This window comes from Telmatherina bonti (genome assembly GCF_933228915.1).
Source record: "Telmatherina bonti genome assembly, chromosome: 3".
In the NCBI taxonomy this organism is placed as follows: Eukaryota; Metazoa; Chordata; class Actinopteri; order Atheriniformes; family Telmatherinidae; genus Telmatherina; species Telmatherina bonti.
Genome location: NC_136621.1, coordinates 35,926,481 through 35,950,709, shown reverse-complemented (window position 1 = coordinate 35,950,709; position 24,229 = coordinate 35,926,481). Strand labels below are relative to the sequence as shown.

Here is a 24,229-nt window from a genome sequence, read left to right as displayed (position 1 = left end):
GTTTTTCTATTGTAAATGCAGATTACTGTCAATAATAATAATAAAACAGTACAAGTTGTTCCAAGTATCTGTAACGATGCTCTTTATATATATATATATATATATATATATATATATATATATATATATATATATATATATATATATATATATATATATATATATATACATATATAAAGCCTGAATAAGTCAAAGAGTATGAATCCAAAACTCAGAGCTCATCTATTCAGTGATGCCACATCAGCTCCTGGTTTTGTCTATTTTTCCAGTCTGCACATATTTCTGAAAACCACCAGCTCATAGCCCTGTTGGCTCCAGCAGGTGAAGCTTTAAACATTGTGTTTGCGCAGAGACTTATATTTAGAATCATAAATCTCAGTCCATCTCGCTACCCTCTGTCAAACGAGCACACATGAAAAAGATCAGTTTTTTTCTTCTTTTAGATGGAAAAGAAATGGATGTTTTAATGGGCAAGTAAAGACAGAACATTTTGTTGCTTATTATTCCACTTGCATAACTCCCTTTGTATTGATTTCTTTGAGGAGCCGTTATTATTTGCTGACCCTGAAACAGAAAAATATGTTTTTCATCTAAATGCCATACTTGGAGATCCAGGGATATAAATGCAGAGACAGTCCTAAAATGTCTTTTTGTCTCTCGGCTCATTTGTTTGGGTTTACAACTCTGTGTGCAGAAATAGCATTTAGATATGGAGAGATTACCTAATCTCATTGTCGCTGTGTTAGAAAATAAAATCAACCACTGCTTCTGCCTCTCAGGAGATGTGTAAAACACACTGTTTCAGTCTGGGGCCTTTGGGGGGGGGGGGGGAGAAAAAGACTCAGTCAGTTTTGTTCCAGGATTTCTTCTGCACAGCTTTTCTTAATTCTCTCTTTTTTTCCCCCAATCAGATCCGTAGCACCATTGAGAACAGCTTTGTGGGCTGGGAGCTGGAGGAGGTCCTCCTACTGGACATGTCAGTGGACGATGGCGACACCAAGATCCAAAACCAGATGAAGAAACTGCAGAGTCCTGTCTTCCTTCTCTACTGCACTAAGGAGGAGGCTAGCACGATTTTTGAGGTGGCCCACTCTGTAGGCCTCACGGGTTACGGCTACACCTGGATTGTTCCCTCGCTGGTGGCTGGCGATGCAGATCATGTTCCCTCCGTCTTCCCTATAGGTACACCATGTCCCACAGTTACATGACTAATGTAATTCAAATGTAAGCGTGCAGAGAATGCAGCACAACGGCTGCAAAGAGTCAGTATTCTACTGATACCATCTTGTGACTGAATGGACTAAGATCAACCAGAAACAAATTCTCATAAGAAACTAGAATATACTGTTTTATTCCACAGTAAGGCCTCAGAAAACTTTGTACTACAACATGGGGACAACTAACAGATTGGCTTATTTGCATATGCAAATATTCTCAGAGCGTATTTGCAAATCCAGTGGCAGCCACACTGGTAGGATGTAAACTTTCTTCTCGCAACTTAATCTGGTTTACATTTTGTTTTGCACTAAACTCAATATCCAACAATTTTACGTGGATTGTTTGTCCAGGAAATCTTATCTGAACATGGCTTCAGTGTGGCGTCCATCATGAACATGATTCCTAGATGTAGTTTTAAAAATGCTCGCAGACATCCCGGTAATTTTACAGTGACCCCTTTCACTCACTGAGCAGGAGTTGTTTGTTAAAGCTGCAGTACATTTACTACTATTGTTCCATTTGCTTTAGGCAGGTGGAAAGAAAGAAAAAGCAAAAAGGAAAAAAATCAGGTGATGGAAACCAGTACCATCTCAGAAACTGTCTTTTTCCGAGACATTTGCAGGGCAGGTTTAACATGTGGGCACATCATCCAAACCAGCCATGAAAAATGACCTGAAAACGGGGTAGTTTGGGTGTAAGAAATGGTTGTTGACATGTGATAGCCGGCAGTTTCTCATGCTTGAAAAACCATGTGTAAAAAAAGCGAGCAGAGAAGGGGTCGGATTCAAAACTACATCTCTTTTAGCAGTTGTTTATTTATGTTCGAACCTGTAGGAGCATTTCTGAAGTGTACAGTAACACTTCATTTGAAATAAATATTGCAGGTATAATTGCTCTTTTAATTGAGCTTCTCTCATTTTTGTAGAAATGTTCACCTCTGGCTATTTTTCACGGTACACTGCCTGCTATTTTTTGCATCTTCCCTCTTTTTTTCACACTGTTCAGTCTCTTTTTTCCTCTGTCCCTTCATAACGTCCCTTTCTCTCACCATATTTCTCTCTCTCTCTCTCTCAGGCCTTATCTCTGTGTCATATGACGAATGGGACTACAACATCGAGGCCAGGGTACGTGATGCAGTGGCTGTCATTGCCACTGCAACCTCCACCATGATGCTGGACCGAGGGCCACACACCCTGCTGAAGTCAAGCTGCCTCGGGACACCTGACAAAAAGGGCTCCAACACCGGTCACTCCAAGGAAATCTTAAAGTGAGTCAGTGCTTGTGAGATGGGGGCAGCAGGGAGAGGGACTCATGTATGTCAACACAAATACTGGCAATGAAGACTGATGCACGCAGTCTGTTTGGTCAACCATGATTTAACAGATGTAACTAGTCTCAGCAATGCTGTCACAGTTCGGATTGTTGGACAGCCGAAGTGTCACCATTTTTACCTTATATCCCCAGCTTTTTTCTTGCTCCTATTACTTTCTCTCTGAGTCATCCACACACATGGAAATTTAGCAAGACATTGTCCTTAACTTGAGCGGATGATGAATTTGTTAACTTACTCTAAAATACAGCTGTCAAAGATGACTTTTTTAAATTTAATCTTCACTTCAGATGTGAGGTATAATTTAGTGTGTAAGTTACTATATAAAAGAATTGAATCAAGGTAAATGGATCCAACAGCCTATGAAGCCTATGAAGTTCAATGTCTATTTAATAGAAGTCAGGTGTGTTGGAGTAGCAAAACATTGAAAACCTGTAGGACTACGGTTCTTGTTTTGACAGAACTAAATATGTGAATTAGAGCAGCTTTATAAGAATTATTTTATTATACAGTAAACAAAGATAATAGCAGGGAAAAAATAAATGTGCAGACCTGAAACAAAGCAGAATTCATATACTGACCTCAGAGAGCTTCAAATTTGTCTGCATGTTGGTGTTATTATGTGATTACGTCCATTTTTCCTGTGTTACTGTTGTTTATTTGTTAAAAAATGCTATTGGTCAAATGCTAATGCTTTGAAGGCTTAGTGTTAGACATTAAAAGTTCATGGTAAGATAGAAATAAGGTTTATGACTTCATGGAACAAAATGCATTGAACAATTAATACACGTTACATGATTGCAGTCTACACAATATTTTTAATACATTAAGTCCAAGCTCAGCTACACCAGCTTGCATTTATCTTTTTGCAACCTGACTAACATTGCTATTTTATACACTTTTAATGAGAAACCTTGGTTATAGTAATTGATATTATATTTAAATATGTGGCAGAGTGGTACGGTCTTATCAAGGGTAAAATGAACAATAAGAAGGTAAAAGGATGAGAAGTAAGATTTTATTTAGAAATTATACCAGACAATGCAGCCTGGGGCATAGGGCCCCAGGTAATAAATGCAGGGTCGCCCCTGTTGAATAAATAGAAACATATGAGACAGTTACAAACTATTTAATATAAAATTTAAGAATTTAATTTGGCTAGATGTGAAGACACTGTTAAGTGCTAAAAGGACAAGTAACTCTACAAAATTAAGAAACCAGGTCATCTGGGGATCCCCAGCGGAGAGCAGCCTACAGCGAAGGAGTGCCTAGGTATGCCGCCACCTCTTACCTTGTGAACACAACACACTTCACTGGAAACTACGAAAAGGTGAAGCGCTCGTGTGCCCAGTGCGTCAAAACAAATCAAAAGCGTGGGGGTCTCTAAACACGAGTGCCTAGCCCATCCACCTAATGGTTCCCAGCTGCCTGAAAGAAAATAAAATAAACTGAAAATCAACTAACGCAACAAACAAACAAGAACACTACAATAACAGTACACCAAGAACAGCAGCAAGTGGCCTATAATCAGAAAAATAATCAGAAAAATACCATAAGTATATCCATTAAATTGGTTTTGATGGATTTTAAAGGAGGAGTACAGCGGGCAACTGCCACCACCACCACCAGCAGATTCAGCAGACAGGCAAAAGAGGATCTGCAGGTGTCTTTACCTGCTGATTATGGGGAGGAGCCAACCAGAGCCACATGACACTCATGTGTCCTCATATACCCATATTACATATACATATTCCTGCACTATTCTTGCACTAAACCGTTATGTTTCATGAATGCCCTAGAAAAGCCTTGATGCTGCCTTACATTAAGGAAGTTAATGTTACATTATTAGTAGTACTAAAAGAGATGCTCCACAAAGTCCGGTTTTAAACCTCACAGAGACCAAATGACAATTTGTTATTGAGGTCAATAAAGTCCCAGTAATGATCTGTTGAGAAGGTTATAGTGAAATCAATAGTTGCTGTCATAAATATCTTATGGACATCAAGGATTCATCCCTTGTTTTTCAGGACTGTGCCGGTTTATCTGTATTACCTTACTCTACAAATGTTAGCATACTAGGCTATTTAGCATGATCAATTCAGCAATAACATGTAACGTCAATGATAATTGGGCAATTTTTTATTAGGTATTTAGCAATATCCCTAGCTACCATAGTTGAAGCTTCAGGGTAAAGTCTCATTTTGCCATCTTGTGCATATTTGAAATCCATTTGATCCATTCAATTTTATTAGCTTGTAGTAGTCAGTTAATGTTAGCTCACTTTAGTGACTTGAAGCAGGTCAAATCTGATGGTATTTCCATCTACAGCCCTAGATTTGGACAAATCATTCTACATCTATTAAAAGTCTTAGCTTCAGTGAGTAACTATGAGGTAAATATTCTCTATGTAACAGCCACAGATTAGCCATTAGCTAGTGGTCACCTGACTTTTATCTGGCTTTGAATATCCTAGAAACAAAATACTATTTATCACACATAAATATGGAATGATGAATGAATAAAAACGTGAAGAGAACATAGAAGGCCTTATCAGCAAAGAGAAATAGGCTCGTTGTGAAGAAAGCAAAGATGAAGTGTGATGGCGAACGCACACTATTGGAAGAAAACCACGGTGAACCTTAAACATGCAGGAGAAAGAGAAAAAGACTTCTGTGACATCAAAGGGTTCAAAGCCAATACTCAGTTGGGATTACCAGAGTTCCTGGTTTTTAGTTTAAACTTGGATTATTATTGATCTTTCTAGCTTTGCACTGCAGCCTGAAGGCAATTAGTTCCCCAGTTTATGCCTCTTTCTCCAGTTTTCTAACCTTTGCCAAGCAGATTATGGAGTTGGTTCATTCTGGTTTAATTGTCCTTTTGTTTTTTAGCTGGATTAATAAAAAAATATATAAAAGGACTTGCATAAAAATGTAACCAGAGGTGGAGCCTGAATTAGAAGTGATTAACTTTTAATGTTGATCTGGATCCAAGATTATTATATTGAGAAGGAGATGTGCGATGCTGCTGACTTTTTTTTATTCCCAACATGGTTCTCTTGTGTTTTGTGCTGCTGGTCATTTAAATGGTGTAAAATAAAAATTGATCCAATCTTTGAATCCACCTGGACACACTGCGGCGGTTGGAGGCAGTCTTCTTATGACTGCTCTTTAGAAAAACAGAAAACTACCAAGCAACATGATTAGATAGAATCATATTAAATACTATGATTTTTAATAAGAACTAAAAGGATGAGGGAGTAAAGCAAAATTTAAAACAAAACTCTGAGTTTGGTTTTGGCTGGCGTATCACTTGGCTAAACACAAATTCACACAGGCATTAACAATGCAGACACATTCCCTGGGGAGAGCCAGCATTTGTTTTAGCAGCCAATAAAAGCTTAAACACAAACTGAACATAGACATTAGTTTAGCTCAGACTTATAACGAGATCTCCTCTTATCTTTATTTTAACCCACAGCTATCTTTAAATTAAAACATCCCTCTTTTCCTCAGAACATCCTTGTTTAGCTTTTTTTTTGGCACGTTACAAAGCAAAAAAAAAAAAAAAAAGAGCATCAGTATTCAATAATTAATCCTCATTTAACTTCATAGGGCAGGCTTTTACTGTTCACATTGATCAGAGATTCCACAGCTAATTGAATGCCTGGGGACGACTGGATAAATGAAAAAAAAGAGGCCAAAGAACAACAGGGGGGGTTATCGCTAGCACTCAGAAACACATGTTTAAAACCCTGTGTGCGCCTTGGAATGACAGAAATTATGTTTTTTGTAGGGTTTAGTAAAATCTTTAAACTACTGATATAATATTTATTATAAACATTGAATCTCAGCCAGAATCTGCCTGCTTGCTGTTACTTTTCATTTCAGACTATAAGTCATTTTTTAGTCTTTTTTTTTTTTTTTTTTTTTTTTTTTTTTTTTTATTATCACAGTCAGGCTGAAATTGATGAATGTGATGAGACAGGGAGCAACCTCTGTTGCCATTGCATTAATATCCAGGTTGAGGTTGATGTATTACTACAAATTTCAGTCCCATTACTGTGCAGCAACGCTTATGCTTGTCATTTGGGATTCAGCCACCAACAGCAGAGATAACAATAAGACTACAGCCATGAATATTTCAGTCCCTGAAGGACATCACCAGACACAGGGTTAGCCCTCAATCATCCCTCAAGCCCACACCTGGGATGCTCCTATGCTATGCTGTGTGAGCAGGTGTGTGTGTGTGTTGAGAGCACTGTTTAGGAGTGTGTTCTGAAACCAGCCAATGCATTTTTTTTCCATTCCACCGAGTAAAGAATTTGGATTGGTGGATTTCGATGGTGACTCCAGGGTCTGGCAAGAGTCTGACAAACACACATATGCATGGTACACACACTTAATTCCTCCTATTCCATCCCCCCTATCCCCCAAGAGACGAAAGCAGTAATAATGCCATATGTCTCTGCATGGTGCTGTATGGCTGCAGGCCACTGTGGGCTGCATGCCCGTTGCATTAGCATGATATCCTGTCAATGCTGATGGACAAAGATGAGACACCCCAGTGACTCACACTCTTAAATTTGTTTATGGGGCTGCTGCATACATAAATACATGCATACATTCTGAGCCCAGATACCAACACAGATACGCAAACACGCACAGAGAGCTCTAGAGGCCATCCATTGTTTCCTGTCTGACGGAGACGACAGGAACACCAGGGATAATGAGAAAATGCGCTCCGAGGGGTTTTAGATGAGGCACGAAGGACCTTGTTTGTGAGTGTATGTTTTTTTTTGTTTTATTATTATTAAGAATATTTGGTTTCTCTCAAATCCCTGGGCTGATGTGTAAAAGTGGTGTGAGGTAACAGGTGTTTAATATTTCGTAATGAAGGCTTTCACGCGATGCGATGAGAGATTTTGTCGTCATGTCTAAGCAGAAAACCTTTTCCAAAGACAAACATTCCCGCTGCTTCCCGTGCACACAAGGCAAGCATGCTGCCCTCGTTTCATGTCACACTTAAAGTAGCTTTTCCCCTCAGTGGGCGAGCAGCGTTATTGCAATCCTTAATGGACACAATAAAAGTGTCTGTCTTACAAATCTTGTGTTTATTAGAAGGCGAGTAGGCCATTCCATTGTGCTTCTGGGTATCTAGAGCATGAACGACCATCTCTTTTCCAGGAACTGAAGTGAGTCAGACCATCAGTAGGTACAATTATGCCACCTGCTTGTTCTTACACTCAACTTTGCTCTTGTGTACATCTCTTTTCCCTAGTTAAGCATTCTCCTGTCGTTCCACCTCTGCCTGTGTAACTCTCACACAGCAGCCTGAAAGTCTCCACACCCCATCTTTTTTTTTCCCTTCCACAAAAACTGTTAATTGCCATTTTTCTAAATATAAATCCTGTAAATGGAAGGAAGAAGGATGGATTAGTGTATTTCCAAACAAAATTGCTTACACTCGGTATGAATTGATTTTCTGTCCTCTTCCTGGTTATGACTAATTGCTGTAAGGGACTTTGAAACGCTATAGAACGAACAAATCAATATGTCAGGGGAACTTTCCTTTTTTTTTTTTTTTCGTATTGAAATGTTTCTATTGGCTTATTGTTTACATCTGTAATACTATTTGTGCTGCTCACTGAGGTTTCAGATCCATATTTACCAACTGATCGCTGTTTTGTTTTTATATTTTTCAAGTAGAAATACCATTTTGATGATAGGTATAATTTTATCTTTCATAAACTGGAAAAAAAGCAGAGAACAATGTATCACATGATGATACACTGGTGTGCACCGAATCTAAATGCTTAAAGTGCTTTTTTTTTTTTTTTTTTTTTTTTATCAACCAGCAGGTTAAAGGTTCAGTTTACAACCATATAAGAGAGGAGTGAAAACAGAAAATATGTCAACATGCAGCTCCATTACTCTCTAGCTGTAAAATCCATTTTATGTCACTAATGCTTTTTCTTTGTGTTCTCCGCCATGAAGAAAAATCTTCTAGCAATATCCAGCAAAAAGAAGAACACTTTGCATGAGGCAGACGTGTTTTTAACAGAATCAGTCATAAAAATGACAATAACAGGAGCAAATCATCCATAAAACCAGGTTAAACTTCACAAAAATGAAAGCGAACTTGGAAAACAGTATTTTCTAAATTAAACTGAAATTAATTTTAACTAAAATGATGGAAAGAAGAAAAGTTTGGGGAACATTTGAAGCTGTTTGGGTTCATAACATTTAGTGATTTAGATGACAAACTTTAAACGGCAATTCTTTCTTCTTGATGATATATTAAATGTTATATTTTATATAATATGTCGTACTTTTCATGGTTATTTTGATTTGTTCAAAGACAAAGCTTTGTTTAGAAAGCACCATACAACCGCAGGGGTCCTCTAGAAAACTTAAAACTGTCCTCCATGTCATCTTTGTCAGTTTCATGATACTTTGTCATCACACACACGTGTTAAACACAAAATTAATTGGACAAGAACTCTCTCAAGACACATTACCTAACTTTCTGAGATTAAAACTTTGCGTTCCAGACTTACTTGATGACATTGTACAACTTTTACATCCGGGACGTGTTTGATTCAACAAAGAAACACAAGAAGATTAAAAGAAAGAGACAAAACAAGACTCACTATAAGAGTTTTAATGATTTTCAGGTCAGAAGATGCAACATGGATGTCAAATTAGCTGTCGATAGGGGGTGCCTCACTGGGAAAAAAAATGGCAAAAGTTCTGTTATTTGTCTTTAGAAATAGAGTAAATAACAGACAACATCCAATCACAGATTCAAGCAACATTTTAAAACATAATAAACTCACAAAAATGCCAAACACACCCAGGCAAACACAAGAGAACAGTCAAATACTGCACTTCCACAGTTCAGTGTGATTCATTCTGCTTATGGCTGTGAGGTAAAAACTGATCTGGAGTCGTGTGGAAACTCTGACTCTGTAATTATACAAACAGGTTAAAAGGCCAAGCTTGCTTTTATTGCAAACTACTCACGTTGTTTTGCTTATTTATATCCAAAAACATGTGAGTGGTAAAAACAGAAAAAGCAATAAGGAGGTTTCATCATGGCTAGTTGGTTTCAAGAGATCCGATATTTAAAGTTTTTCATTCATTTGTATCGGATTCAGTTTGCAGTTCAGTTCAGCTTTATTTAAATAGCACCACTTCACACCAATGTTGTCTCCAGGTATTTTACACACAAACACACACACACACACACACACACACACACACACACACACACACACCAATTCAAGCCAATTCATATTAAATAACGTAGTTAAGGAAAACCAACCGATTGCATCTTGACTTTGAGCCAGTCCCCGACCTTGAGCATGCACGACAGTGTTACATCATGCCATTTATTTTCCTTTAGCTTATTTTTATTTACAACTATATGCTTCAGTCACGTCTACACTCATCGCTCAAGCACCGATACACGATGGTTGACTGAGTCATGACGAGAGCAAAACGCAGAGCAAACAACTCCAGGTCAAATCGTTCCAGCCAGTTATGAGGTAGATATTTTCGGCTCATATGGTGGAACTTAAAGACATCGTTAGGCGTGTTTATTGGTTTGCAGGTCAAGCATTTTAAAAAGTATTATTAGACATTGCAAAATACTGTACAAGCTTGTGAGATCTGCTTGCTTCTAACACGATGCTGGGTTGTGGACGGTTCGACCTATTTGTAAAGAAGGAAAACAGTGGAGACTAGAAGATGATTAAACTAGAGTTCAAAATGAAAACAGACAAATTCCAAGAGGAAATTTGATGCTTTCAGGCCTCGTTTTTTCAAAATTGTCTTGTAAAGTGAAAGGAATTCAGTGCAAACCAGAAATACTTTAATCAACGGACCGTTGCCTTGACTTTCACACACTGTCAGTGTCAAACTGATCTGACTGTAATATTTAATAAATGTCCATGAACCACTAATGATTTACATCAGTGGTTTGTTGACACTTCATAAAAAAAACGTTGACTAACGTTTGAAGAGAAAGAGGCAGATTTTTTTTTTTTTTTTCTATGAAGAAATTGGCAGTTTTTGAGATTTTCAGTATGAAAGGTCATGTCCATGACTCACATTGCTTGTATTTAAATATATAAAATGAGACAGTCCTCTCGCCGCTGCACACTCAACTCTCTTCAGACTCCACAGGTTGCTGTCTGATAGCTTTGGCTCCACTGGGGTCCTCATGAGTCCACCTCACATGGAGCTGCTGTGGACTCGCTTATTAAAGGCGGCAGCTCAAAAACACAGAGCCTTACATCTTTATGTGTGCAGTTCCCCATCACTGTGTGTGTGTTTGTGTGTTTACGCTGTTAGAGCTGTGCCACCAGCAATAAATGATTCATTAAATAAGCAGTGGAATTATCCTGGGATATTTCATTGGTATTGGCAAGGTTGTTAAAATTCAGGTTTTGTTAATAGCTTTGTAGCCATGTAGGATAGAAACATCACAGGTTTCTAACTGGAATCAAGATGAAGATCATTCATGGTTACTGTATTAAAGGGATACTATGTAATTTTTGACCACTACGTGCGCTAAACCTGTAACTTTCCAACGGCCACATGACACTGTTGCTAAATTGAAGAGTCTCCATCCATGAAATGCACAACAAAACACAAAAAGTGCCCAAAAAACATTCCTATACATGATATTTTTGAGTCTGAAATGAAGCAGTAACTTTGGCTCAACTCATAACATCTTGTTATGAAAGCATCAGCATTAGCCGTTAGCTTATGAGACACTACGGTAATTACTGCTTCGTGTTGAAGAGTGTTAAAAACCCATCAAACTAAACCAGGCCAGTTGTTGATCGTTCTGTTACTTCTTTGATATTTACATGAATCATAGGAAACGTATTTATTGCCTAACCAGCCCAACTTGCAAGACATGTTTATGGAGTCATCATGTTAGCTTTGGTCTGTAGCCGATTAGCTTCACCTAGCCACATTTAGCAAAATTAAGACATGCACGTGTACTGCAACGTTCTGCGGCTCATCAGGCGCTTACCGCCATTGTTTTAAATAAACGTAGTAGAAAGATGTAAAAAAGTTCTACACATTTTGGTGCGTTTGCACAGCAGGCAAAGAGCTGACTTACTACTCTGACAATACTGAGGCAAACAGATAGTGGGTTCTGCATCTATACTGTTCTTTCATCAGACGAGTGACTTCTTTCCCAAGATGGATTCGTGTCTTTCCTCTGAAGCGATCCCTTCTCTTTCTGGCCTCCTCAGAAAACCATTTTCCCCTTCTCACTTTGTTCGGCCATGATAAACTATTATTGGAAGAGGAGGGAAAAGTAGCACAAAGCACAGCCCTCTGTGTTTATAGGGGGAGAGCCATAAAGGAGAGAGCTCCAGGTCACATGATCCCATGAGAGACGGATCCGCTCCTTCAAAGTTACAAAGTCTGGTTTCTGAAGAGGGCAGCTCTGTATACTGAACAGCAAGAAATCATCTAATATTACTCACATTAGGCTGATGTTTGGGTTAAAAATGACATGATTTCCCTTTAAGGGCATCTAGAACAACAGCTGGTGAGGGGCCTCATCCCTGTTCTTTATTATTTTCATTTATTGTTACAGGGAACTTATCACCATCTTTATTTGCAATATAAGCATCTAATGTCTTTCTCCATGGATGTGGTCTTGAGCTGCCAGTGGTGTGACCCTTTTGCAAGATGGTTTGTATAAAAAATTCAGGCATGACAGTCACAAACATGATACATAAAGGAGCAGTGATCATATGATCAGTTATTGTTTGTTTATTTAAGATATTATCATGTAATCTATTTTTTAGAATGTCCTCCTTTTAGAAATGAGTGAAACATAGTTTTTAAACTTTGACACTGTGATCGTAGGCTAAGGGGACACTTCATGAGCAACAAGGAGCCTTTTCATTAATTTGTTGGTTGGTTGGTTGGTTCGCTCGCTCACTATTTATTGATTTAGTTAGTTAGTTAGTTTCCAAACCTTGATTTCATCCCAGCATTGGAATGTCGTTCCTTTAAGTTAAAATTTTAACTGATTAGAAAAAAAAAACTTGATCAAATCTATCAAAAGGGATTGTCAGTTTAATCATACTCATCCGAGTGTAACAAAGCCTTTAAGGTCCTGGTCTACCACTTGGTAGAATTTCTGTAAAATATTGTGTAAATAAACCTGCCTGAGCATCTCTACCCATTGGTTTGGGTACGTAAAACACAAACTGTTTGTTATAACAAAATACTGCTTCAATTTTCAACCGTTGTTACATTATTATTAACATCTGCTTTTTAACATCAACCCTTTGCTTTAAAAAAAAAACCAAAACATTTATTCTGTTTATTCTTTGCCAAAACAAACGGGAAAAACTGAGAAATATGTTTCTCTGACTTTTTTGTTAGAGTCTAAGTTAAATAGTTAAGTCCTCAGTGTGTAAAGAACAGACATACAGCAGTATTTAGGAAAAATAAATATCATTGAGTTTTTATATTTCAAATAAATTATAAAAATGAGTCATAAGGTTTAAGTATATTACCTGATAAACATCATGATAACTCAGGGAAGTTAATCTATATCTTATCTATATAAGTATAGGCTTCCCCAACTTGATCTTTGTATAGTTGTGGTTGCTGTAAACCTTAAACTCTGTTGAACAAACGTAGACCTTGAGATGAAACCGGCAGTTTTGTCGCTGCTTCGGTAGCTGCACGCTACACTCGCCCAGTTCTTTCCATTCCCTGTGCTGTGGGTATGATGCCAGGATGATCTGATATTTGTGGTATTCCCAAAGTATTTGACTCCCATTTTTTAATCCATGCATATTAAATGCTCCTGTGTCTGACTCCTTCTTCCCCCGGAGCGCTAGACTCCAAAGTTATGCGTAAACACTTACCTGCACTTAAAAGTAAACCGGTTGTATTTTCTCCATACTGGTTCCTAACTGAGAAAGCTCAAGCTGAGTTTAGACTGCAGGATTTTCATGTTTGTTGGTCTATAGCGTTGTTCACGACACATCACATGTGACTTGGAAGTTTTTAAGTCATAGGAATTCACGTTACAGAAGGGAACTGTGACTGGAGGTCACATTAAGAGAGTTTTCACCAGATTTGACCGTCAGCTCGTCTACCTGATCTTCATTATTCACGTCCAGCTCTCAGGCAGATAAGCAGTGCTTGTCATTAACTTGACACTTTAATACAAGTAGCTGCTGGTGATTCATATTGTGTTGTTAACCAGGTTGTTGTTGAAAAGGACATTTTCTCTTTCTCTCTTGTTCTATTATGATATTCCTTGCTGAAAACTTTATATGCAAATGACAATTTTTGGCAGACTTTACTCGAATCCTAATTTCTTCACCACTTTACCTGAGGCCACCTCCATCATCTGCAGTAATCATAGCTCCTTACGAACCAACCCCTGTGTCAGGTTTAAAACCCCTGTGACATGTAAAATAAAGAAAGAGACACGGACTTAGAACTCAGTGTAACCTTTGCAAAGGGGAAGAGAACAGTCTCAGAGCTCGCACAGAGACTCCTAACGGTCTTCTTCGCTTGCTCTTCCTCTGCTCAGGCTTTTTATTTGACAGATAATGGCATGACACATGTCATGAGTTCAACACACAGTTTCCAGTTAATGTATAGTATTAACTTCATTTACTCCTGCAGCTGCTAAAACAATAAGCATCTATTTTAACAGACTACCAGAAGCAAGTCATGAGTAAAACACGAGGTGCAAAGATAACAATAGGATGGTATGTCTGAGTGAGCCAAGCTCATTAAACATGAGGCACCCTGCTTCACCAGAAAGAATCAATCTTTGTTAAAGTAATCTCAAAAGTTTAACATATGATAAAAGAAAAGATAAGTCATGAACAAATGATAATATATAAATTTTCTAACACCCTGCCTCTGCATATCCATCAGTATAGAAATGTACCTGATTTCTGGCTTGATGGAGCCACATAAATCATCTTTTTTTTCTTTCTTTTTTTTTTTTTTTTAAGGATTCACATGTTGTAATCACACTTTGATTTTCCCACAATTCAGGTAATTTTTCTGTGACCCAAACATTTTTCTGCAGGGCATCTAAAACAAAAATGCTCTGTAGGCTCATATCAATAGCGCCAAAGGAAGTCCTTGACACATCGGGATGGCAGAACCTTCTTCCCGATGGGCTCTGAGAAGTATCATGTGATTGGTCAAATCAAAATCAAATCAAATTTTATTTATAAAGCGCTTTACAACAACCTTAGTTGACCAAAGTGCTGAACAAAGATAAAAACAAGTAAAAAATATAAAATAGCAGTTCATTCGCATGTAAAAATCTCAACAGCCAAAGGCTGATCTAAACAGATGAGTCTTTAGCCTGGCCTTAAACAGAGGCAGGTCCATGATGGAGCGTAACTCCAGAGGCAGAGAGTTCCAGAGTTTGGGCTCTGCTGGGCTGGTGAGGAGTCAGGAGGTCACAAAGGTACGGAGGTGCAAGACCATGGATGGAGCAGAAAACAAACAGAAGGATTTTGAATTGAATTCTGGTTGGGTATTTGAGGTGGGCGTGGTGACACAGAGAAACATAAAGCAGAGAGGTGCTACTTCCACATGTTTGCTGATGCATGTTAAATAGATGGTTTTAATAAAACAGCTGATCAAATTGATGAGAAAATACAAACTTCTTTTACAACATGAGGCATTTGATCACAAAACCCACCCTGCTGCGGACGGAATTTCCTGTTAAACATTAAATAATTAATGGAGCAGGAATTAACCAGACGGAAGAAATGTTTTCTTGATCTTGCATCTTCGAGAGCAAGAACAAAGTTTTTGCTTCTTTGGGAGGTTGTAACAAGCTTTACACGTTACATTTTTCAAAGACTGAAAGATGCTGGTTTGAGGTGATTCGGTGCATGTAAACATGGCTGCAGTCTGGACAGTCTCAGAAAGAGGTGGACTGTGGAGGACGTGGACGTAACAAACCTAACGGTCAATCACATCGACTTACGGAGTGGGACAAGAGCCGGGTTCATTACCAACAAACTAAAGGCTTGTTATCATTTTCCATTTCCACTCTAAATACCCACTCAAGGTAAAGCTGTAAACGTCTGGAGTTTGTACACGAGTTACTCCTCTTCTCTTTTGCATTATGTTGGGCATAAAGGGCTCATTTACATATTAACTGATCTGTGAATAATGAACAATCCAGTGATGAAGTACTTATTTTCACAGGAACAAAACACCTCAGAAGAAGTCATTTAGACTCTTCAGTTCTCTTCAGCTTCTTTATTGTTGAACCTGTAACATGTAGCTCCCATTTTCTTCATAACCGCCGTCTCTTCAGAGGTAAGTCTTCTGCAAATTATGAGTCATCCATCCAAAGCTGATACAGTATGTCAGTGTGTGTACACGTGCACACGCTCCCTTACAGACACATGCAGCAGATATACAGTGTATTTTTACATTGCTGCATTGCAGCGACAGAGCAATTGTGACCCTGTTTAGCTCCACTCCAGGCAAAAGACAGAATTAAAGAGAAGTTGTGCGAAACGGCGATGAAATAAACAGATTACAAACAAAATAACAGGCAAAAAAACATTAAAAAGGGACTGATGATTCATTGTGACTGTAACTAAAAAAATAAAATCCCCTCACAGCCGGTGATTAGTTGGGGAACAGTTTGTGAGCAAGGCACACGCAAGAGCTGCATATTGCTGTGATGAAGTCACACGAGGTTCTATTAGTGGCTTGTCCCGATTGTTTTTATTTTTTATTTTTTCCCCTTTTATTCCACCCGAGTCGGTGGGGGGAGCTCTGACATGAGGGGGGATCAAACAGCACATAAAAGCTCCATCAATAGTACAGGGCTTGGAAATGATAAACAGAACAGCCTCCTCTGCTGTAAATTCACAGCATGCATCTGTCTTTGTAAAGGCGCAGGTTAATGCACGGGCAAATGAGTCATATTGATGTGCAATCCGACACGCTGCTCAGAGGTTAGATGGTGAGATTGATCTGAGAGTGAAAGACAGCATGAGGGGAAGTGGGTAAACACTCAGGTTTAGAATGAAAATTACTCCTTTCTCTCACTTTCAGTCTCGCTTTCAAACAGCCTCTCCGGGGTGAGATTACTGTTCCCATGGCAACACAACTGATTGCATGAAAATTGCTGTGGTTGTGGGTGCCATGGTAACACGCTACATGACATGATACTATGTTAAGAGCTTACTTGCGTCTTTTTTTTTCTATCTTCTTTTTGCTCGTACGTAAACTCGCTCTGACATGACGATGCATGAGCTCACGGGGCGGCTACTGGTCCTGTGGGTTGTCATGGTATCAAGATGGCAACAAGTTGGACCTCCAGAGCCTCCACCCACACCGCCTTGATCTTTTTTGTTGCCTATTCAAACAGAGATTATTCCTAGGAGGCTAATCCCATGTTACACCCGCATTACAGCACTTGCCGCGTGCTAGCCAGCCTGCATGCAGCAAAAGGCATTTCATGGAGGCTTGAGTCATATTATTGACTTGCTTAAAGCATTTAGCCTGCTCTCTCTCTCTCTCTCTGTGTGTGTGTATGTGTGTGTGTGTATTTAAGACAGAGTTAGGCTATAAATAAAGTCGAAGGCATTACAGATAGAGGCGCTGAATGTTCTAGTGGGAGGTACCTGTGATAAAATCTTGGGTAGATTTCAGGATTATGTTGGCTGTTTTGGGGAGAAAAAAAAAAAAAAAAAGAAAGAAAAAAGTCACTTGAACGGTTTTATTGTTTTCATTTTGCACTTTGTCGGACATGATGCTCAGTGAAATGTGCTTCTTCTTTAAAGGTCTGTGCACACACACATACACACATCCAGCTCTATTCCGCTCACATTCAAGATATTTATTTCTCCGGTGGATTGTTTCAGAGGCAGAGCGTCTCCATGGTGACGGCAGCCCACAGATCAGTATGAGGAAGAGGGAGGGAAGGAGGTGGCTGGGAAAGAAAGCAATGATTCCAGCTTATCTGCCACTGCTGTACACTTGTTGACAGATATAGAGCATATACTGATATGGATTCACCAGGCGGTTAATACACTCGCTTCTGCTTTCCAGCTCCTCCACCTTTCACTTCTTGCCACTCTGTCTCCATGCTCCCGGCACTCCCTCTGCTTCCTCGTCTATCAGGTGCCATATGTCTCAAACAGGGTCACCTTTGTAGTTGTTTTGGTCCTGTGCCTCAAGTGAATAAATTATCAAGGTTACTACTGATTATAATAATAAAAGGAGTAGAAAAGATTAACTGTAACCCAAAGGAACTTTGAAAAGGTATAAATTAAAGAAAAATGGTTTATTTTACATATAAACACAATTCTTAAACTTTCTTTTAAAGGTTTGATCTTTGCAAACTACACAGAAAGACGACATCTTTGCCTCATGAGGTGACATAATTCTGATTAAACACAGATATAATCTCTTACTTTGCATGTATCAAAAATAAACTTTTGTAGGGAAAAGGTAGTGTTTGATGGACAGGAAGCATTGCTGAAGATGCTGAGATTTTCACTGGGAGTGACCAGCCCAGTTTGAAGACAAACGCAGAGGAGGGATAGCGCTTACACTGAACAAAAGATGCTGGAGGTGGATCAGCAAGGCTGGAAGCAACAAGAAAAAGCACCAAAAATGGATCTTGAGTGACATGAAAGAGGACGTGTAAGAGATGAAACGACATGGAGGCAGCTACTCATATCGATGTACAGCAGTCATAAACCATAACTGTATATAAAAGACGACACCAACATACAGCGCATCTGTGTTCTGTTTTTCTTAGTTTTGCATTGAGGTCTGTTTCTTGTTTTTCAGTAAAAGGCAGTGTTAGCAAAGCCAGATTATATGTGGTCTACATGTAGGAAATGCTGGATATCTCTGATGGTAGCAGTGACAGAAATGTAGCCACATCTTCTAACCAGCTAACAGGAAAGTAGCCTGGTGTGATGAATCAATGTGGTTTTACTTTGTGCATAAATAAAAACATATCTAAGCCATAGACTGTATCTGAAAGATGAATTTCTGAAGAGCTAAATTGAAGCTCATTGGGTGGTTTCCACTGTTGCCATCTTGGCAGCGTCATGCATATCGTCTGTACCGGACAATAAAACATGGGCAAAGAGGTGAGGGGGGGGGATCTGTAAGCGTAGGGGGGGATGATTGAAACTCCTCTTAGTTAACCCAAAGCTAATGGGAGCTAATCGGCTAACAGAGGTTGGTGTGCTAAAGCTAAAGTCGCACTGTTACTGGCATAAAACTGCAGTTGTTCTACACTCAAGTAGCAGGATATCGGATACCTGTCAATCAAAAGGACACACTCCAAATTGTGCCAAAATTCATGATTAAATTGATTATAAATAGATTATATATAAATTATGAAATAATCACTCCCCCACAATTCCAATGAAGGTAAAGCCGACCTATTAAACCTAAAATAGTTTTTTGTACCAGGCTGTAAACATGTTTATTTCTGCTGTGAAGTTTTTTTTCAACATGGAAGTATATGGGGATGTTTGGAGCCCCTAGTGGATGAGAGGTGAACTACAATTCTTGGCACTTCCTCGTGGGCTTCATTTTTAAACGCCGGAGGTTTCTGCTTGATCTAAACCAGGGGTGCCCAGAGTCAGTATCTCTGTTTTAACACACCTGACTGAAACTAATCCATCATTGTGCAGAACTTCATTGGCTGTTGGGTCCATATAATGGAAGTCAGGTGTGTTGAAATCTGCAGATCAGCGGCCCTCGAGGACCGACCTTTGGCACCCCTGATCTAAACATTGTAGATTAAAGTAAAGTAAGTTTATGGAATTGAAACAGGAGAAACTGTAGTTAAGCTGCAGAAACAAAGGCCTTACTTGTGACATGTACTCCAACTCAGACCCTAAAAGATACATAAAAAAAAATAGCAAACCAGCAGTCATGTTAACACACATTTCAACTTATTGAACTTACTACATGTTAACCCTCTGATACATGAATTATTAAGCAAATCAACGCCACAATTTTTGCACATATAATAATTACTATAGACAGGTACAGAAACTTTTCTTTTCTTTAATATTATGACTTTTTATTTAGTTTATTCATTTTATGTATTGTACCAAAATATTTATAAAATTATATATCGCCTTATTTATATAATAGAAATATTCTATAAAAATTGTATCATTTTCTTATCCTGTTTCTCACTGTTATAAACCACAGCTCTGCTAGGGGAAAATAGGCAAAAACATTAAAGACAAGAAATTGGTATAAACAAAAAATATATTTAATATTTAACCAACATAATGTCCACAAAACAAACCCAGTTGGTTCACACAACAAACCACCACAAATCCTTACAATAACCAAAGAAAAACAAAGCCCAACTAAAAGTACCAACAAAGGCAGCCACAACAAGCCCCAGTCATAAGAATCCTAAAGTGGTGAGCCGTTCTTCACCAGAACCACAGCTGACCTGAATGTTCATTAGACGCTGGGTTAAATAGTGAAGCTCCAGCTGAATTACAGGTGGGTACTGGCACAGTCGGGTGTGTCCTGCGGAGCCAGCCAATCGCGGAGGTGTGATGGCACAGCAGTCACTGAGATAAACTTGTACATTTTGTGTTTGTCTAAATGTAAAAATTTTATACGACCGTATATCTGTTTATTCTTCAGTGTGTGGCAGTGTGTCGAGTGACTCTCCTAAAGGCCACGGAAGTGGCAAAATTACAAATATACCATCCTCACTAATGAATATGCTAGAAAACAGCCTTTAAACAGGTGTCCACTGTAGTGAACATGATGCTTGGAATCCATGGCGTTGCGGCCTGCAGGTATCATCAGCGATCTGCACACATCAAACATGATTAGACGCCTGTTGTAGAGATTTCCTGTGGACTTCTAAGTCGGGTAAAATCTCAAACTGTGTAGCTGATGTTGTGTTCTGGTCTTCCTACACACACAGCCACACATCTACACCTGCAGGACTCTGTATACATACACCTGGACTTCCTTTTCGTTCCTCACCTCGTCCTGGTCTTTGTTTGACGTCGTCTTGCTTAGTTTTGTCTCTAGTCCTACTCAACTATACTTTTGGATTTATGTGAATAGACTTTCAGACTTTCTTTACCTGTCCACCCCATGAGCCTGAAGCCTGAACTTTTTTCTTGTTCTCGAGGCTCCGAGAAGAAAATTACATCATTTTGTTCTCGCGAACGTGTTTGAGGACAGTTCTTGACACACCGGGCTGGCAGAACTTTTTTCTTGCGGGGCTGTAAGAAGTATCGTGTGATTGGTCGGACATTGGAGGTGGGCGTGGTTAACACAGAGAAAGCATGAAGCAGAGTTGCTGCTTCCGTTTGCTGTTTTGCTGTTGCCGGCAAAACAGATTGTTTTGATAAAACAGCTGATCGAGGTGGTGAGAAAGTACGAACATTTTTACATGTGGCGTTAAAACACTCGGACCCAGCCGCGTGCACGACCCGCCCTGCCGCGGACGAAGCTGCTCGTTAAATATGAAACTAGAAACTTGGAGAGCGGAAACCTCCGCCAAGCACAATGTTTAAGAATCCTTTTAAAACATTCCTGGATCCAAACGGTGATCCGGATCACCACCAGAATTTAATCACTTCTTCATTTTTACATTTGCAACAACTCTTGAAATATTTATAAAAATCCATCCGTAACCTTTTAAGTTATCTGAAGGAAAAAGACGCCGGGGAAAACAACCTCCTCGGCGGAGGTAATAACCGGGTTCATCGTGCATAAAAGCAGACATCTGCCCCCCACAGTGACCCCTCCCCGCTGCAGACCTGCTTCTCGTGGAGGATGTATGGACCTGCCGAACAAGACATTTTTTCTTGTTCTTGCAGCCTCGAGAACAAGAACTGAGTTCTTGCTTCTCATGTAGTATGTAACAGGCTTGAGTCTCCATTTGGGTCCTTTTCACTGCTACTGCTACAATAAACCTCATGAAAGCATCATCTTCATGCAGACATCTTTGTAGGTGTTACTGGTGCTGCCATTAAAAAAGAAAGCATTTGCTTTTAAGGCTCATATCTGTAGTGTTGTAATGTCTCCAGCCGCTGCACTGTGTGCAACACAGCAGATGGACAAAGTTAGCTACTTGAGGGTGGAATAGATATGTCTCCCTGTTGGAGCAGAAAGAGGGTGGATATTCAGCTGAAATGTGGCTAAAAGATGTCTGAGTAATGGAAGCAACAAATGCATGTTAAAGGTATTTCCATTTATCCTAAAAAATAAATATGCAATCCAGCATAAGTTACCGTTGAAGCCCGTTTTTCTTTCCATGAAATGGACAGAAGGCGATATTTGTCACTCAGGCTGGAATTCTTGTTTTCAGGTACGTCATGAATGTGACATTTGAGGGTCGAAACCTGTCGTTCAGTGAAAAAGGCCACCAGATGTTCCCCAAGCTGGTCATCATACTTCTGGATAAGGACAGAAACTGGGACAGGGTAAACCTCCTCTCTTCTCCTCCTCTAACCCCCCTCACCCCTGTCGTTTCTCTGCATTCCTCCCCCTCTGTGACGTGTCTGTCACTTTGTTTTTCTGTCCGTTTGGAGTGTCTCTCTGCAACTTGAAGTAGCTTTTGCAGTAGCCTGTACATCACACAGCTCTCCTCCCACTCACTCATGCAGGTTGGCAAGTGGGAGAGAGGATCTTTGACGATGCGGTACCACGTGTGGCCTCGCTTTGAGCTGTACTCGGAAGCGAAGGAGCGGGAGGACCACCTGTCCATCGTGACTCTGGAGGAGGCGCCGTTTGTCATTGTGGAGGACGTGGACCCACTCAGTGGGACGTGCATGAGGAACACTGTGCCGTGCCGCAAACAGCTCAAACTGACGTGAGGGTTTTCCTTTGAATTAATTCTGCAACCGTAATGATTCATGCTTTTAATAAGACTGAGAATGATTGAATCTGAAGCTTCTGACGACACACTAAGCAATACAACAGCTGCAATGGGTGTCCGCTCCTTTTCTTCCCAGACTCTCTCAGTGCTGTGATTACCTTGAATTGTTTCACCTCCGCTAACTAGATCATTGACTTAGTTTCTGTCCCCGTTTTCCTCCTCCACACGATGACCCTCTCATGATCCAGCTCTCAGAGGACTGTGCTAATTATTTCTCTTCAATGGGCTTCTGCTTCTACCACCGACCTACCTGAAATCTCCTGAGGTCATTTCCCATCTTCTAGCAGAGTGTGGTTGTTCTTAGAAACGTGTCTTCCACCCTATTTCTTCTCACCCCCCTGCTTCCACGCAGCACATCAGCAATAAGCAGCAACACGTCGCCGACAATATGCAGCAGACATCAGCATTAATGCCTGATAACTAAACCACTGTGTTCACTTCATTCCATGTTTGTACAACCCTTTTTTCATCATGAAGGTTGCTCACTTGCAGGAGCCTGATTTCATAAACAAGCAGCAGTAACAAACAAAGCGCGACACCCTTGTGTGAGCAGAAAAACCCACAAACGCATTTGTCCTTGGCCTGGTAATAACAGCATCCTCCAACTGTGCCAGAGCTGCCATTGTGTTGCTGCACAGCTGTTACGCACCTGCAACTCCTGCAAGCCAGAACAGCCTGTTGACTGATGACGCACACTTTAAATGTTTCACTCACTCTGTGTGTGTGTGTGTGTGTGTGTGTGTGTGTGTGTGTGTGTGTGTGTGTGTGTGTGTGTGTGTGTGTGTGTGTGTGTGTGTGTGTGTGTGTGTGTGTGTGTGTGTGTGTGTGTGTGTCTGTGTTTTAAGCTTCATCACTGTAAGATTTTAGATGACAGTTTATAAAACCGGCTGCACGGTGGCGCAGTGGTTAGCACTGTGGCCTCACAGCAAGAAGGTCGCTGGTTCGATCCTTGGCTGGTTTGCATGTTCTCCCCGTGTATGCGTGGGTTCTCTCCGGGTACTCCGGCTTCCTCCCACCATCCAAAGACATGCATGTTAGGTTAATTGGTCACTCTAAATTGCCCCTAGGAGTGAGTGTGAGCATGAGTGTGGTTGTTCGTCTCTCTCTGTGTGTGGCCCTGCGATGGACTGGCGAGCTGTCCAGGGTGTACCCTGCCTGTCGCCCAAAGCCGGCTGGGATAGGCTCCAGCTTCCCCGCGACCCTGAATTGGAATAAGCGGTTCGGAAAATGAATGAATGAATGAGTTTATAAAACCTGTTTACTTGTGTGAGACTGAAATAAGTCTCTTGAGAAATGTTGTAAATCATGCCGCTCTCAGAGAAGGTTTTTCTCAGTTGCTTGGTTTTGTTTGGGAGCGGAAAAAGATAAATCAATAAATCTTTATTTACCAGCTGAATGCTGTGGCTTTGGAAACGTACCTTGATGAAAAATGAACAAATTATTGTAATTAATTGCACTTTTTTCCAGATCAAGCGGCACAAAAGAGATATGATAATGAACATAAACAAGGGAAAAAAGCAGCTTTGTTATGACAGTTTGAGTTAGCTGAAGAACAGAGGGAAAATAATTCCTGCCAATCAGAGTCCAGCGCGCTCGTATTGCTGTTGACTGAACAGCTTTAGGGATTGATTCGGACTGTTTGCTGGATATATTATTGAGTAGATATCATTGAGGGTTTACTGGGGAAAATTTAAATGGTCTTTGCTTTGTGATATCATGAATTAGTTTCCT

At 39.9% G+C, this 24,229-nt stretch overlaps 1 protein-coding gene across 1 annotated transcript in view; it reads left to right on the top strand.

Annotated features, from left to right (window-relative positions):
- grin2bb (glutamate receptor, ionotropic, N-methyl D-aspartate 2B-b) overlaps positions 1 to 24,229 on the top strand; it is a gene marked incomplete at its 3' end in the record, with an annotated part of 115,703 nt that overhangs the window by 57,168 nt on the left and 34,306 nt on the right. The window contains exons 3-6 of the mRNA XM_079264301.1: positions 912 to 1,182; positions 2,293 to 2,485; positions 21,929 to 22,043; positions 22,227 to 22,432. Of these exons, the coding sequence (XP_079120427.1) occupies positions 912 to 1,182; positions 2,293 to 2,485; positions 21,929 to 22,043; positions 22,227 to 22,432 (785 nt within the window). The remainder of the gene's footprint in view (positions 1 to 911; positions 1,183 to 2,292; positions 2,486 to 21,928; positions 22,044 to 22,226; positions 22,433 to 24,229) is intronic.